General features: G+C 40.7%; 2 protein-coding genes and 1 long non-coding RNA gene across 5 annotated transcripts in view; all 3 read left to right on the plus strand.

Annotated features, from left to right (window-relative positions):
• The first annotated feature begins 1557 nt into the window (after nt 1-1557).
• On the plus strand, nt 1558-2522 carry LOC143136083 (uncharacterized). Its single transcript, XR_012989264.1, has 3 exons — nt 1558-1784; nt 2008-2134; nt 2409-2522. It is a non-coding gene; the product is annotated as an uncharacterized LOC143136083 (long non-coding RNA).
• Nucleotides 2523-8631: 6109 nt separating this feature from the next.
• On the plus strand, nt 8632-11676 carry LOC143136079 (toll-like receptor 1). The gene is made up of 2 exons (XM_076296561.1): nt 8632-8773; nt 8880-11676. Exons 1-2 carry the CDS (start codon nt 8730-8732, stop codon nt 11344-11346), a joined length of 2511 nt encoding a protein of 836 aa, XP_076152676.1. The 5' UTR covers nt 8632-8729; the 3' UTR covers nt 11347-11676.
• A 612-nt stretch (nt 11677-12288) lies between these two features.
• Nucleotides 12289-15871, plus strand: part of cnot4b (CCR4-NOT transcription complex, subunit 4b) — a 44482-nt gene continuing 40899 nt past the window's right edge. For all 3 annotated transcript variants that reach the window (XM_076296562.1, XM_076296565.1, XM_076296564.1), the window contains exon 1: nt 12289-12477. The gene's annotated coding sequence lies outside the window, so the exon portion shown is untranslated. The remainder of the gene's footprint in view (nt 12478-15871) is intronic.

The following is a 15871-nucleotide window of genomic DNA, read 5'->3' on the forward strand; positions in this document are numbered from 1 at the left end:
CTACAGCAAGGAGAGTGTCCTTGCGGTTCCTGGTTGCTTGGTTTTGAATCAGTGGGAGAGGTAAACACAGAGAGCGTCATTGTTCATCTTTTCATCAGTCTCGCTCTCAGTGGAATACTCTCTGGATTCCTTCCTGGTAACCAGGCCCTTGTGTTGACCACACTGTTTTTATCCTTTGGTGCTATACAAGGTCTCATAATATCTTACATTGGGAGCTGCCACACTGAAAGCTAGACAAAACAAATCATGTAACATAGTTGAACACGAAATGAGAAGCACATAGCAAGGCTTTTGTAGGATTTCTCTCCAAGGAGAATAAACCATGGGATAAATTACCTGCTCTGAAGAGGCCTTAAGCTGTGGAAAGATGATTGCAGGTGTTTTGTAAGCTGGATGAGTTCCATCTGTTCTGCTGACCTTATAGTTTATTTTCCTTCTATAAAGCAACACAGCAGCTGCTGTCACAAACACATGGAAATCTGTTAAACTGCACATTTATTTACACATTCATCTGGCATTAATTTTCCTTTATAAACATCCTTAAGTATGAAATAGTATTCAGAAGGATCATGGCCTTTGTGAATGGTTTGTGACAGCGAGTTATATTGTTATATTGACAAAAGGTTTTGAAAACACACATTTCCTTGCATGCCTTTTTAGATTTCAGCATGTGTAATGTTTTTCATTCAAAAGACAATGAATATATTGAACATATTTCAAAGACAATGAACATATTTTGCTGTCAGCATGTCAGCATTTCAGTCTGTAACGAGTGACAAGTGTGAGAAAGTATAACAGCATGAGTTTCATAGCAGCTCACATGAAGTCAAGGAGAAATATATTGCCGGTGACTGCACCTTGTATACAAACACTTGAAGTGATGGCCCATGGCGAAGAGATTTGTTGTCAGAAAGATGATTGTGATATGTGACCTCTCAATCTCTCCTCTATCTATCCACCCTTTAGTTCTCAGCATAGAGACTGAACAGCAGAGTATGTATCATGCTTGGATACCAAATAGAAATCACTGTCCTTGGAAACAAGAGAGATCTGAAAGTTGGTGGTCGGTAGGTCTTTGTTGCGTGATGGAATATTCCAGAATCTTCTGTGTACTGAAAGATTATTTAAAAAAAAAAAGAAAAAAGATCAGTGTCCTGCGTCACTAAGTGTGTTTGAAAACATCACTCTTCAATTCCTTTTTTCCCTTTGGTCATTGTTGTACACAATGTTTAATGTTTGAGGAGAGACTTCATCCTTTACTTTCCGTTCAACCCCTTTATTCAGCTCCTTTAATGGGACCCAATAAAGCATGATTACTGCAACCATCCCCTTTCTATTTGTTTTAGTTATATATATTCAATGAGGAGGTTACTGGGTTGGTGTTGGTAAGGTATATAAACACTCTGATGATCAACAATCATTATTTGCTAAGGGTCTATCCATGTCAATCTCTTGCCTGGAAATATATGTTTTTATTAGGGATGAAACACTGCAGTTTGCTCTTAATGTTTTTTACCCATTTGCTCTGCTACACTCAGGCCAGTATGGGTGGCAAGAAGGGCAACAGAGTGAGTTCAATGCACTGGACGGGTGAAAAAGGTTTCCTGACACGAAAGGGTCGGCATGCGTACTCCAGGGCTCTTCGTGCTGAGCACACCATCAGTACTGTACACCCGAACGACGGGGATTTGGACCGCCTCAGCCACGGCCAGTTTGGGAGTTTTGGAACGAGAGGCCAAGTCCGAGATGGTCAGCAGAACAGTGGTCATTTCAACTCTGACACGGTGGGCAAAATATGTTCTTATTCATTCAAATTTCCAATTAGTATTTAATTTTAGCTATTCATGAACCACACCTGTATCCATTAGCCTACTATTAGAATCTTTTTTATAAATAAATAAAATTGTACTATAAATATTTACTATAAATAATCAGATGTTACTATGCAAATATTGCACTGCTCACTTTCGAACTGGTTTCTAACGTTACGGATTTGATCTGCACCAGCATGCATGTAATGGCATCCAGTCCCGTGGCTGTGCTACGGCACAGGATTGCTCTGGTTGTCTGGGACTCTACACATGCAGTTTGTCCCAGAGGAAGTGTCGACTGAAGGGCCTGTCCCGCCACACAGGTAGAGCCACCATCTCACTAAAGACCCATGACCCATGCAGTATTAGATTCTTGTTTGCTTAAGAGGAGGCATGCAATGTTGCATGGTATGTTATGCTGGATTTGAAAATTTCATTTGCTGCACAGTCTGACAGATTGTATGACAGGTTATATGAACAATGCTACATGAACAATCTTTCTTTTGGGCAGATATTTGTCATTTTTTTAGCAAAAATCTAAAATATGTGGATTGGTCATTTTATATTGACAATCAACTTATTCATTTTCTCATACAGGCAGATTCTACAAAACCCTAAGAATTGCTTGACACTTGGTGGTAGAGGGAAGTTTGGAAGTCTAGACAGACAACAGAACATGACATATATGTGATTAAATCATTTTGAATTCTACATGCTTTTTGTACATTTGGCAGATGTGTAATGTAGAATGGTGAACTTCTCTAACTTGTTGCTGTTTAAAGGGATACCAGGCAACGTTTTCGTGTTAATTACTCATCTTCGTAAGTCGGTATATGGTTAAATGACTCATTACAGGGCGAATGAAGACTCTCTTGCCCGCCCCTACTGCCTGTAGGAAGAATATCCCGCTTGCAAGTTCAGTGTATCGTACCCGCCGACCGAAGCAGGATCAGTTTACATCCTGCATCCACAGCACAGAGGCAGGCTAACGAAACGCTAGCGACTGTTGCAAACGTGTGTATAATGGCAGAGCCAGCGAAGAAGCAGCGAAAACCCTGGACGGAAGATGCAAAGAAAAGGAAAAGAGCTTCAGACCGAGCGAGGGGGAGTTTCGTAGAGAAAAAGCATCAGGCTTGCCTGGTGTCCCTTTAAAAGGCTCTTGTTTGCCCTGTATGTTGGTGTGGGTCATGAGAGTGGGTCTGGGGAGTCTATTCAGCATTGTAATTGTGTGCTTCTGGATTTAATACCTTGCTTAATATTAGAAGTGCTGAGGCTATGCTATTCAAAGTAAACTACTTACTACTAAACTTTGTCTATTTTATTTTATTTTATTTTATTTAGCATGAACACACTAAAATGTTCAGAGTGCTGGACACTACTAATTGCCATTGGACCTATTGGAAAAGTACTGTTCATTTGATTCTTGTACAAGATATAAAAAACCCCTGCAAATTAAAATGATCAGTACACACATTCCAAACCAAAAACTTTAACCCTTATTTTCTTCTGATTTCACACCTAAAGCTCATTTAAAACAATTTCAGCTGATGTTGTACATAAACGCTCCCTACATGCCTGCTGAGAGTTGGTGTGGGGTGGAATCGTGGTATAACAAAGAATCCCAATGTCCCTGTTCTAGCTGACAATCATCTTCCAACTTCTCATTTCTTAAATTGCTTAGTTGATATGAAACAAGTGAACAATAAAAAATGGTTAGACGTGCAGGGCTCAAAACAGGAAGAATTAACACTTAACCAAGAGCCAATAAAAAAAACGTTGCAATCTGAGAGTAGAGAAGAAGGTTGATTTGGCTAGAACTACTATGCATGCTGATACCAACTATAGGCCCAATCTGCACCTGTCTCTGACAAATCCACTTGGGTGAAAGAACATCACCTCCTTCACCTAAACCCGTCTAAGCCCAAACGCATGGTCTTCCCAGCCAAACAAACCATATATCACATCAACATCAACATGGACTCCTCTCTTGCTTCTACCAAGGCTACAAGAAACTTGGGTGTCATGACTGATGACCTAACCTTCTCTGACCATTTTGCCTCTGTCACCCCGGTCATGCTGCTTTGCATTTTTTCTGTATAAGAAAAATCAGACCTAACCCAACATACAACCTTGCTCTTGGCACAGATCAGGGTTATCTCTCGCATCGACTGCCAAGCCCTCCTCATGGGCCTTCCAGCTTGTGAAACTGCTGTAGATAGTCTGGTTTTCAATCAAGCAAAAAGGGCAAGTTACCCCGCTGTTCATTGAGATCCACTGACTATACCCATTTCCATCAAATTCATGTAATTTGCTTAGAAATGCTTGCTTAGAATGTGACCCTTGTAAGGTGTTCATATTTTTGTTACTCAGCCAATGTTCCCGGGTCTGGTGGACCCACCACATTATTAGGCTTTTAAATCAATACATTGAGTAGTTGTGGAAGTGTGCCCATCCCCACCAGTGAGGTGCAGGGCAAATGGAATTAGAACTCAAAAGGAATGAAATGCCCGCACTCTGCTAAAACTCCCATATATTTATTGTGTTGCAACGTTTCGACCCAGCCTGAGGAAGACCCAGTCGGGTCGAAACGTTGCAACACAATAAATATATGGGAGTTTAAGCAGAGTGCGGGCATTTAATTCCTTTTGAGTTTTAAATCAATACAGCCATAACAATTTATGTAAAAATACTTAACAAATGTTTACTTTATAGCTCAATTACCAATGATATAGACATAATTTATGGTTCATATTTGCCATTTACCCCTGTGAGATCACATTTATGATAATTCTAAAAAAAAAAAAAAAAATAGAAACAAGATTTTTGATCATTATTGGTGCTTATTTCTTAGAACTTAATCAGAACAAGTGAAAGTGCTTGAAATGTAACAATTTTGTAACTTTGTGTGGGAATAGCAGGTGCAGAAAGATAACATTCCCTCACACTGACACACATATGCGCACAGACACAGGAGGAGGACACAGTTAAAGTACACAGCGCCTACAATTATTACACTTGGGTCCAGTAGACCCGAACACCACATACTGTATGTAATAGTTATGTGAAATTTTTTAATGTATGTTCTTCACAGAAAATTAGCCAATGCCAATGAGTTTAATTTAGAAGAAATAATAAATAGCATAATTTTTCTTTGAGCAAACATTGAAAACAGGTCCCACAGACCTGAACACCTTAGGGTTAAATGCTCTGTAGCAGCCCCTTGGCTGCTACATTTCTCCAACATCGCCTGGCACTGCCGTCCCTATACATACACGGCAATAGACTATTTTCATTTGTAGTTCTGATAATGGAACAATTTATCAAGCGCCAGAGTAGGGGTGTCCCTCTTTATCTTCAAGAAGCTCTTGAAGACCCAAATCCTCCGAGAGTACCTCCCCTCAACACCTCTATGGCTTAAAATGATGTGTATGCATGCACTTGGTTCTGTCAATCACAAATTTAGTATTGAATAAAGAGTTTTTAAAAACTATTGATGATATTGAAGAATACAGTGATGGCACAAATGATCGAAAATTCACATCCAAACACACAAACACACCTGCTGAGATCTCCATCCTCACACCTGCCAATCATGTATGTTTGTCACCTGTCAATCTCAGTCTCTTTATCTGCTTCACAATCCCTCCCCTATGCCAGGGAAAATGCCTTTGCAATCATGTTGTCATCTCCCAGATAGGCCTACACTCCAGTGCCATGTAGAAGCATGTGCCCCTTCCCAACAAATGAACTTACTCCATTCATATTCTCCCATGAAATTCTCTCTCTCTCTGCCAGATAAAAATATATCTGCATCATAATTTATTGGCAAGGCCAAGCATGTGCAATAAAATAGGCCTATGTCGCTAAGGAAGTAGTTCTCCAAAACTTGAAATCAAAGAAATCTTGCCACATCAATCACTGGACAAATTTAATCTCAGAACACATTTCAATGGAGAAACACAATGCACACAGAAGGAAGCAAATTTTGAAGACACACATGGTCCCCATTTTTGACGTTTCTAAATTCCACAAAAACAACTACAAGCCGTGTACATTACCAGACACATACAGTACCTCCCTCTTCCTTTCTGTAAAGTTTATTTATTTATTTTCTTTTTCTTTTCCCTTTTGCTTTTACCCCTGCAGCTACCACTATTCACACTCATGCACAACATGTTTCCAAACCCCTTTCAACAACCAACGACCAAACCCCTGACCAACTAACGTGAATCACAGATCATAAGTATAAGTTTATATACTCTTTTGATCCCGTGAGGGAAATTTGGTCTCTGCATTTATCCCAATCCGTGAATTAGTGAAACACACTCAGCACACAGCGAACACACAGCTGAGGTGAAGCACACACTAATCCCAGCGCAGTGAGCTGTCTGCAACAACAGCGGCGCTCGGGGAGCAGTGAGGGGTTAGGTGCCTTGCTCAAGGGCACTTCAGCCGTGCCTATACTGGTCAGGGTTTCGAACCGGCAACCCTCCGGTTACAAGTCCGAAGCGTTAACCAGTAGGCCACGGCTGCCCCTCATTCTACCCAATAAGCCTATTTCACAGTGTCCAGGTGTCCGGCCTTGTTGATGTTAATGATGCCTTAATTGGCAGGGTAAAACGTCTTCCTGCTTTTGTCTTTCCTGTGGACTTTTCTTTTGCTGTCTATGGGACTGTGCTGTTCTACAGAAAGTTGATTTACACAGTGGCCCCATCTTGTGAAATGGGCCAATCATGAATAATACGTCCTTGTGTTTTGTCTTGTCCAGTCCTGTCTCTGTTGTATGTCACCTTGTTGCAGTGGCGGGGTGGGGGTGGGGGAGAAAATAAATAAGTCTGTGCAGTGGATTGGCCTGGTGGCTGCTTATAATCCCTGGCCAGTTTTGAACAGAGGTAGTGGTGAGCTAGGAATTTCCCAAGCTGGTCAAAAAAAGAGCACCGTCATAGAAACATACAGTTAGGCTCATACGTTTTTGAACCCATGCAAGGACACCGATTTTCTTTGTGAATGAATAATGTATCATAAATAAATAAAAATTCTTCCTTAAAATACAGGGGTAAGTATTCACACCCCTATGTTAAATTTTAAATTAAAATAGCCCCACATCCTCACATACCTTTCACCATATCTCAAGATTGGCATGGGGTACTTTCCATAAGATGCATCTCTCAATGCAAATCAAACCAGCTATTAGGCTAACAAATAAAACCATGCCAATTTTCCCCGAGTGCCGCTGTTGTGCAGCTCACTGCGCCGGGATTAGTGTGTGCTTCACCTCACTGTGTGTTCACTGTGTGCAGTGTGTTTCACTAATTCACGGATTGGGATAAATGCAGAGACCAAATTTCCCTCACGGGATCAAAAGAGTATATATATATATCTCTATGGTGAAGGGTACAGTATGTGTTGATATGGAGCTATTTTAATTCCAAAGCCCAGGGAACTTTATGAAATCCATGAAATAACTGGCCTTTAAAAATAAAAATCTGCCTGCCTCTATGGGAATTTAACGTGTGAATCTGTATTTTAAGGAAGAACATTTATTTATTTATGGAACATTATCCATTCACAAAGAAAATCGGTGTCCTTAAAGGTTTGATATTTCCTAATGTTTTTACTTAAGGCATTAAGATCAATTTCCAAAAGATTTTATATTCCTCTTTTTAGTCAACTTTAGCATGGGTTCAAAAACGTATGACCCTGGGTGTACATTTGCTGTTGATAATGTTGCTAACTTGGGTCTAATTGGGGCAAAAAACATTTTAACCGTCAGCAGAATGGTCTGCCAGTTAATGCCATAATATATTTATGTATTTTATATAGAATTTCAGTGTGTACTTTTCATCTTAACTGCAGTTGAATGGATAATTTATACTATCTCTGCCAAAGAAGTAATTTCTGTCTAAATTGTCTGTCTGTCTGCTTGTGTGTTTATTTGTTTTTTTTAGAGCAGAATTATGCAAAAACTGCCAATTTTCATGAAACCTGGAGGTATGGAGAAAGGTCCAAAGAAGAAGCCATTGCATGTTGAAACTTTGCAAAATAAGGCATTTGCCCTTTGGGTCCTAAGTCCAAGCTGGCATTTACATGTATGGCATTGACTTTCCAACTTTCCCATGTCTTACTTCTTGAGAAAATACATCTTTGGTATTTCTTAATCTGTGTTTTTTGAGGTTATCTACTAATGAAATGAGGAACTCACCCACTCTGACAGAATGAAAAAGGAAACTTGGGTCCTTTTGAAATACTTTACTGAGTCAAAGTCAAGGGAGAATCATTGTTTTTATTTTTTATTCTTTGGTTGTAACAATGTGGCCCATCAAAAGTGCTGCTTCTAAATAACTCACGCTGACATGATTTTGAGAAGGGCAAGTCTGATACAGTATGACCGCTGCTGGTGTAAGCTGCTTATAAAGGCCAAGGTGTGTCAGGTGCATAAGCAAGCACACAGCTAGTTGGAGTCACTTGCTGCTGCTTGCATGAGGGGCCAGGACACTCTTTTGCCCAGGAGCGCTTGATTTTACAATCCATCCATATGTACTCACACACACGAACACACACACGTGCGCACACACTTCAAACAGAAGATGACAGTAGATGGATATTGTAATGATAGAAAACAATAACATTATAGAAGTGACCCTGAAATAACAAAATACTGCCTGATTAAAAGAAAATGGCAAATAAATGTTAAGTGTCTTCCACAAACTGAATTTTTTTTTAGATTACCCTGTAAATGTGACCACAAAAACAACAAAGCAACCATTTTAAAATAAGAGAAGTACAGCATTGCAACTAAGGGAACTTCCGAAAACACAGTCATACTTTTTTTCTCTATACGGAACATGTACTAAAATAACCAAAAGCTTTTACATGAAGTTAGAGGATGTGTAAATAAAAGACCTTAGCAGATACAACATGGTCTTCTGGGGAGACACACACATAAGCAAGAAAGCACACAAGTGAGTACAGATCATAAATTACAGATGAATATAAATTTTATAAAGTTTGCAATATTTTACTACATCTTTAATCTAAATAATATTGATGTTTCATCCCTTTTTTCAGTATGTCCCTTACATTTTGGATCATTGGCATATTGTCTGTTGTGATTTTACTCTCTGGGACTACGGCTGTAGATACTGAAGAGATAGGATTTGAAATGTGTGTGACATTAAGAGAACATACAAAGAGCTTAAGACACCTCAAACTCACTGCAATTCCACCAAACCTTCCAAAGAAAACTGAATACTTGGACGTGTCTTATAACAACATTGCTCGAATTGAAGATGGACAACTAATAAATCTTACCAACCTTTGTTTCTTGAAAGCAACACATTGTAATCTGAAGTTCATTTCTCCGGATGCCTTCATCAACAACAAAATCAAGGTGCTAAACGTCTCCTATAACCTTTTGAAAGTCATCCCTAACATGAATCTCAACACATTTCGTATCATAGACCTCTCCAGCAACAACTACTTCAGCTATGCTCTTCCAGATAGCTTTTCCAAATTTAATAATCTTGAGATCCTTGCTCTTGGAAGTCAAAATGCTACTTCACTGAAACTCAAAGACTTCAGTTTTTTGAAGGACATACATTTAAAGCAGATTATTTTAGGTGAGGGCATTCAGTTGCAAGAATATGAACCTGGATCTTTAGCTCAGTTGAAGTATCTGAAAGAATTGACTCTCAATGCCTCCTTTTGCCGGAATTTTGACATCTTTGAACAAATTCTTGTTGACCTTAACCAAACGCAAACACAGAAGCTGAGTTTATTAAAGCTTGTTCCTGATGATTGCAATGCAGTTGTTGACCCTTTTATTGCCTTAAAAACCTTGCACGGTCTGAGAAATTTAACTATAACACAAACCTGGATAAATAGCACATTCATGTTCAAATTAATACAAAATGTTTGGCATTCTCCAGTTGAAGATTTGACTTTTATCAATATTGTTTACAATGAAGACACTCCTTATGGATTTCAATTCCCAGACCAGAATACCACATTACAAATCAAATCGATTACATTTGATGGTATCAAGCACTATCAATATAGGTACCCCATAATTAACATGAGCATGAATCATGTTACAGAGTTGTCATATCTGAAGTTCTCAGGCACTGGAATGAACATTCTCCCCTGTAATTTGATGTCTGCCATACCATCATTACAGACTTTGGATCTGTCAGACAATCTGCTGGATGAGTCTGGCTTTTGGTGGCCCTTTTGCAAACCAACAATGATCTTTCCATCCCTCAGACACCTCTCATTGAGTCATAACCGTTTCATTGACCTGGCTATTATATCTCAGCAATCCAGTCAGATCAAACTCCTGGAATCTCTGGACCTGAGCTTCAACTCCATCCGCCTAACTGGCCCATGCTCATGGTCCCCTAATCTAACGGAGCTGAGTCTCAGCCACAACAACCTGGGCAATGACATCTTCGAACACCTCTCACCTTACTTCAAAAGAATCGATCTCTCAAAGACTGGAATTACCTCCATAAGCCAAGCCATTCTGTCAAAATTACCCCATCTGACACATTTTATTTTGAGTTCCAACAGCATTCAAGTCATCCCACTGGACCTCAGAGCCCCACTGCTGCATGCCCTGTTCACTGACCAGAATTCAATTGCCTATATTAGCGAGGGTGTGTTGGACGGCTTGCCCAAATTGGAGACACTGGTTGCAGGGAAAAATCCATTCAGCTGCACTTGTGATTCTTTCTGGTTTGTCACGGCCATGAACAAGTCTCTACTACTAGACTGGCCCCTGGACTACACTTGCAGTACCCCTCCTTCCTATGCTGATCAATCGCTGGTAAATCTCCATTTTGGACATCTGTCCTGTCGCCCAATCCTCCAGGCGTCTACGGCATTGTCAGTTTTAACCATCATCATTGCAGTTTTTGCCATCACATTTTATGCGTGTGATGGTGTTTGGTACACCAAAATGCTGTGGTTTTGGATCAGGGCTAAACGGAGAGCTCATAAGGGGAAGGACAGGCTGCTGAAGTGTTCCTTCAACTACCATGCTTTCATCTCCTACAGCCAGCACGACTCAGACTGGGTGGATACACAGCTGGTGCCAACCCTGGAGGGTGCAGGCCTGTCACTTTGCATTCATGAACGTGACTTTGAACCGGGGCAATGGATTGTGGACAACATCATCAATTGTGTGGAGGCCAGCTATAAGAGCATATTTGTGCTCTCTCAGAACTTTGTTCAGAGTGAATGGTGCAACTATGAGCTTTTCTTTGCCCAGCACAGAGCTATTAGCGTGGACCAGGACTCTGTGGTGTTCATTCTGCTAGAGCCTATCCCACCTGACTCTCTGCCAAGAAAGTTCTTGAAACTGAGGACCCTCCTCATGCAGCAGACATATCTAGAGTGGCCTAAGGATGAACGCAAAAAACATCTGTTCTGGAAGAGTCTCAGATCCATGTTACAAACTGGGGACAAGGGAATTACACTGAAGAATGTAGCAACAAACATTATGGATACATGCTCCTTGTTAGCAAACCAAGGTTAAAGTATTTGAATGCCATATAGCCTATATCATGATGATGATGATGATGATGATGACAGTAATTAAACAAAATAATAATTATTAAAATGTTTTGAGGAGATGATTTTCGAAAGTTTTAGGTTGTTTTAAACTACTATGCATCTTAGGCTAATAGGCCAACTCCTTTTTCATGCATTTTTAATTTTCCCTGACCATCCTGAGACTTGGAAATGTCTCCATCTACTGTTATATTTAAGAAATGCTGAATATTTGTAAAATATCTGAAATCCATTGATTTTTCATTTATCTTTCCATTCTTTGTGAGGGAAATTATTGTGATTTTGTGATCAAATAAAAAATAAAACGTATCTTTTGAATTGGGGATAGCACTTAATTTCTCTGATGGCTTGGCAATAGCCTATAATGTTTTCTGAATATTGTAATAAGGCTGTTGGTCGAAATGCAAAGTAGGACTAGTTCCACGATGAACCTCTGGCAACATGTTTTCAGGTAGTAGGCCTAGTCTAGGTCTAGTCTATAGCCTACCCCGTGTGTGGGCCTATAATTCTGCACTCATAGGTCCCACTGATCTATAAAGAATACTTTCTTTATAGATCAGTGATAGGTCCACTTTTTAGATTTTGTTTAAAGAGGATTTCCCAACCTTGCGATCGCGTCATGGGACCATAGAATCTAGAAAATCTAGAATAAGGCCTACCACAAAAGTTGTCAAAATATTGTGAGCCTAGGCCCTATCAAAATATTATGTCAGTACCAATACCAATGAGTCATTGGTCAATATGTCAAAAATGTTTAAAATCTGGAATGCCGAAATGTGAACTACATTACTACATTACCCGTCAAAATTTTGAGTGTGCAAACGGAGCATGCCCAGTAGTTGTGAATCGTTCCTTTCCCCTCCCTCCGCACAGTTCAATGTAAGATGGTGGTCAGAGGGTACTGCTGCTGCTGTACACACAGAGGCTGAAAGAATATACAGGCGTTTTCCCCTTCAGAGCAGATACTGAAAACAAACGCCGAAAGATTTCAAGGTGTCTGCTGTCATAAAGCTCAGAGAGTCCAGTAAGATAATCAATCCCTGCCCAATTTGTTCTGTGAATATCCCTTGGAGAAGAATCCCAGCAAATAGACAGGGTGAGTAACGTTATCCCACAAACTCTCACCATAAACTGACCAGAAAACTCACGCAAGAATGGTTAAAGTACGCTGGGTTAACTATCTTAATCAGTGAAAACCACATCGTTTTAACAAAGTGTATGTCTTCGTATTTATGCCCGAGTTGTCCATTAAAGGTTGACTAAAATGTCAAAGTATCGGTGTCGATACGAGATACGAGGGAGAGCTACAGGCTTGCCGGGGCTGTGTAGGCCGCGTAGGCTATCAAGTACGACTAAAACGACGGTGTTGGCCAACTGCTTTTCTTGATCATTCTAACCTTTTGTAATTATTTTCTGTACTAAAGTAGTTTGGATGACACATGTACTTACTGTGTTACGACACGGTAACTTTTTTCCAGGTTTGTTTGTCTGTATATCTGATTAGGCTACTCTGACATCGCGTTCAACGAGCTAGCTAGCTAGCCGATTAGCTAACACTATGCTAATATTAACGTCCGTAAACGGGTTAGCATTACCCCGCTCGCCAGCGGGCAGTAACGTTAACATTTTTCATCACTTGACCGGCTTTTGACAGAGCGGAAAACATATGTTTTGTCTACGATCATAACATGCGGGACTTACACACAGATCTTTGCAAACTGTGCCCAGGGAAGATCGCATTGATGTCATGATGTGACAAGAGTGATTTGTTTATCTGTCTAACTTGCCCTACATACTCCACACCCATGTCCCGCTAGCTCGTTAGCGGCTATGGTATTCTGCCGAATTGCTAGAGCTACCCCATAGATATAGCTACCCTGCTATTATTGCTGGTTTGCCAGCGAACGACAAGTTATGCTAGGTTAGCCAGTATGAGCTAACGCAAGTCACTGACTTCATCCTAATTTCTCAAAGTCCGTAAACTGTTTGTTTTTCCGACCAAGTAGAAATCACCCTAGTGGAATTTCCAGTTAATAAACGAGAATAACGCCAAGCTAGATTGATCATTACCTTTTGCTAACACTAGCCAGTTTATTTTTATGTCGTGGCTAACTCGGGTTCTTCAACTGTCGCAAACTTAACGACTTTAACGCCAGTTGAGGTTATTAATGGGTTTAGTTGTGTAAATGTGTATGACGGGTGAAACAAACCTGTGCTTCAGAGTTATGAATCAGGTGGCATATTGTACATGACGAACTGGTTCACAAGCTAAGTTCCTAGCCTCCTAGGTAGCTAGCCAAGTCATATAGGATACACGTTAGTTGCCTTGTAATTAAAGCAATACGCTGCAAATGTATTCAGATGGCAGTCGGCAGGCTGCAGTTAAACTCTATAGTTTAAGCGATGCTACAGTTGACAAGAGTAACGTTAAATGAGCGTATGCATTTATCATTAACTGGGTAGAGTTGACGGATTTTTCCATTACGGACCTTTACTGTCTATGGTAGAGATGAAATGGCTCTGACAGTTACGCATTGTGTTCCCGACACCAAACGTGTTATATCCACAGCAGTTTAGTAAACAGCGACATGACATATATCCAGGAAGCAAAATTTGTGCACAGGTCTTTTATGTAACTTTCTCAGTTACTTTTCAGAAAGTAGATAAGATAATACTTCTGAACTCTTGGCCTTTTTCCTGCTACGTTGCCAGATGTTTTCACAATCAGGTGGGAAGGGGTTCTGGTTCTAGTTCTAGTTCTGTCTCCTCTGCACCTTACAGCCAGATGATGCTGTTCGAGGGTCACACCTCTAAAAAAAGTTTTGCTCAATGAGGCTCGGAGGCTGTGTAGGTGCTGGGTTGAGGTGCTATGTCCTGGGCACTCCAGTTTAGCCCCAGGGATGATGTAGTTGTGTAGCCGTTGCCAAGGGTCAGTGCCGATTACCTGATACTGTTCCCATGGGGGCAGACCCATTCTGCTGTGACTGGTTTTGCTGAAATTACACGTTGCCTTTTGTATGGATCTTTGGTGCTTTATTGGCTTGTTTATGTTTTTTTAGTAGAATGGTCAGCCTTTCCCAAGACTCAACCCCAAATCCGCAAAGCCCTTAGGAAAGTTTCCTTTTTTTCCCCTAATAACAGCCTCACATTTTCCTGCCCCTTAATCAAGGCCTTCTTCACACATACACCAGCTTTTTGTGTCAGTGCCATCTTTTGGAAGTGGCACTGGTATTGGTCTGAGTGAGTGTCATAACTCACTAGAGACATCACACAGTTTGCCTAAAGCTAATAAGTAAGACACTGCCGAAAGACTGAGCCTGCGAAGACTAAAAACTGCATAGACAAAAGCTAGCTAGCTTTGTGACATGTATTTTGATGATCTATTTGTTAATGTCAGGCTTCAGCTGAAGCACAAAAATAGCCTATATTGAGAATATGGATGACCGGTATGTTTGTGTCCCCTTTACGTGACTTGATACCGGTTATGTTATCTACAACAACATAGAAACTGAGATATTTGCTATGAAAGTGGGTTTAATTACTTATCAAGTGTGGGGTGTAGAACTGTGTTGCCTTTGTTGAGCTTGTTTAGAGCATGACTGTGCCAAGTTTGCTAAGAGTGTATGAGGTATTAGGCGGTGCAGTGTGATTATAGTTTCTTCCCACCCTATCAAGATCTGCTTAGACCTTATTTTTGCTATTCAGGTCGGAGCAGTGGTAGTGACCTTTAATTCCCCCATCAAAGTACTCACTAGTAAGGTCCATGGGGTTAAGTTAGTCTCCTCCAAGAAACCTGTTTTCCTCTTGAGTGTGTGTTATCCGGTCTACATTTTGCAGCCCTTTGTTTACCTAGCATCAGCTTATTAAGCAGGCAGCCTTATTTGTTGTCTACTTGGACAACACGGAGGGCACACAATGTGCGAAAAGCTTTCCCGCTCCCGTCTGCAAACACACCTAAAATCTGTCCTATGTCCCCTTTCCCCCAGGACTTTCACTGTACGACTAACACAAAACGAGAGTCTCTTTTGGTTCTCAGTATGTTGGCATATTTATTCCTGTCCTGGCAGAAACCGTTTGATTTTTTTTTTTCTTGTGCCAATCCCATCAGAACACTTCAACACAGAGTAGGCAGCGCTGGCTTGATGAAACTGGGGATGTGTGGGCCTCCGGTGTGGGCATATCTGACAGAAAGCAGCCTTGTGAGTGCTCCGTCATGGTGCATGCAGCAGTGAGACCTTGTGAATCAGCATCACCTCACCCCACACGACACTGTCCACTTCCTCTTAGCTAACCACAGCAATGGTGGCGACTGTGTTGTTTTGGAGTGGGAAGTGGAGGTGAGGAGCCGATGTGTGAGGTCGGACGCATGCGTGGTGGGTGTTTGTTTGTTTGTTTGTTTGTTTGTTTGTTTGTCAGTTGTCATCCTCAGACTTAAAGAAGATCAATGAGTTGTTTACAACTGGATGCAGGCATGGCCTCTTTGTGGAATG

This window comes from Alosa pseudoharengus, unplaced genomic scaffold (assembly GCF_046254945.1).
Source record: "Alosa pseudoharengus isolate Yale_2024_CS ecotype anadromous, Long Island Sound unplaced genomic scaffold, YU_APseudo_1.1 YU_APseudo_1.1_scf_20, whole genome shotgun sequence".
NCBI classification, from domain to species: Eukaryota; Metazoa; Chordata; class Actinopteri; order Clupeiformes; family Clupeidae; genus Alosa; species Alosa pseudoharengus.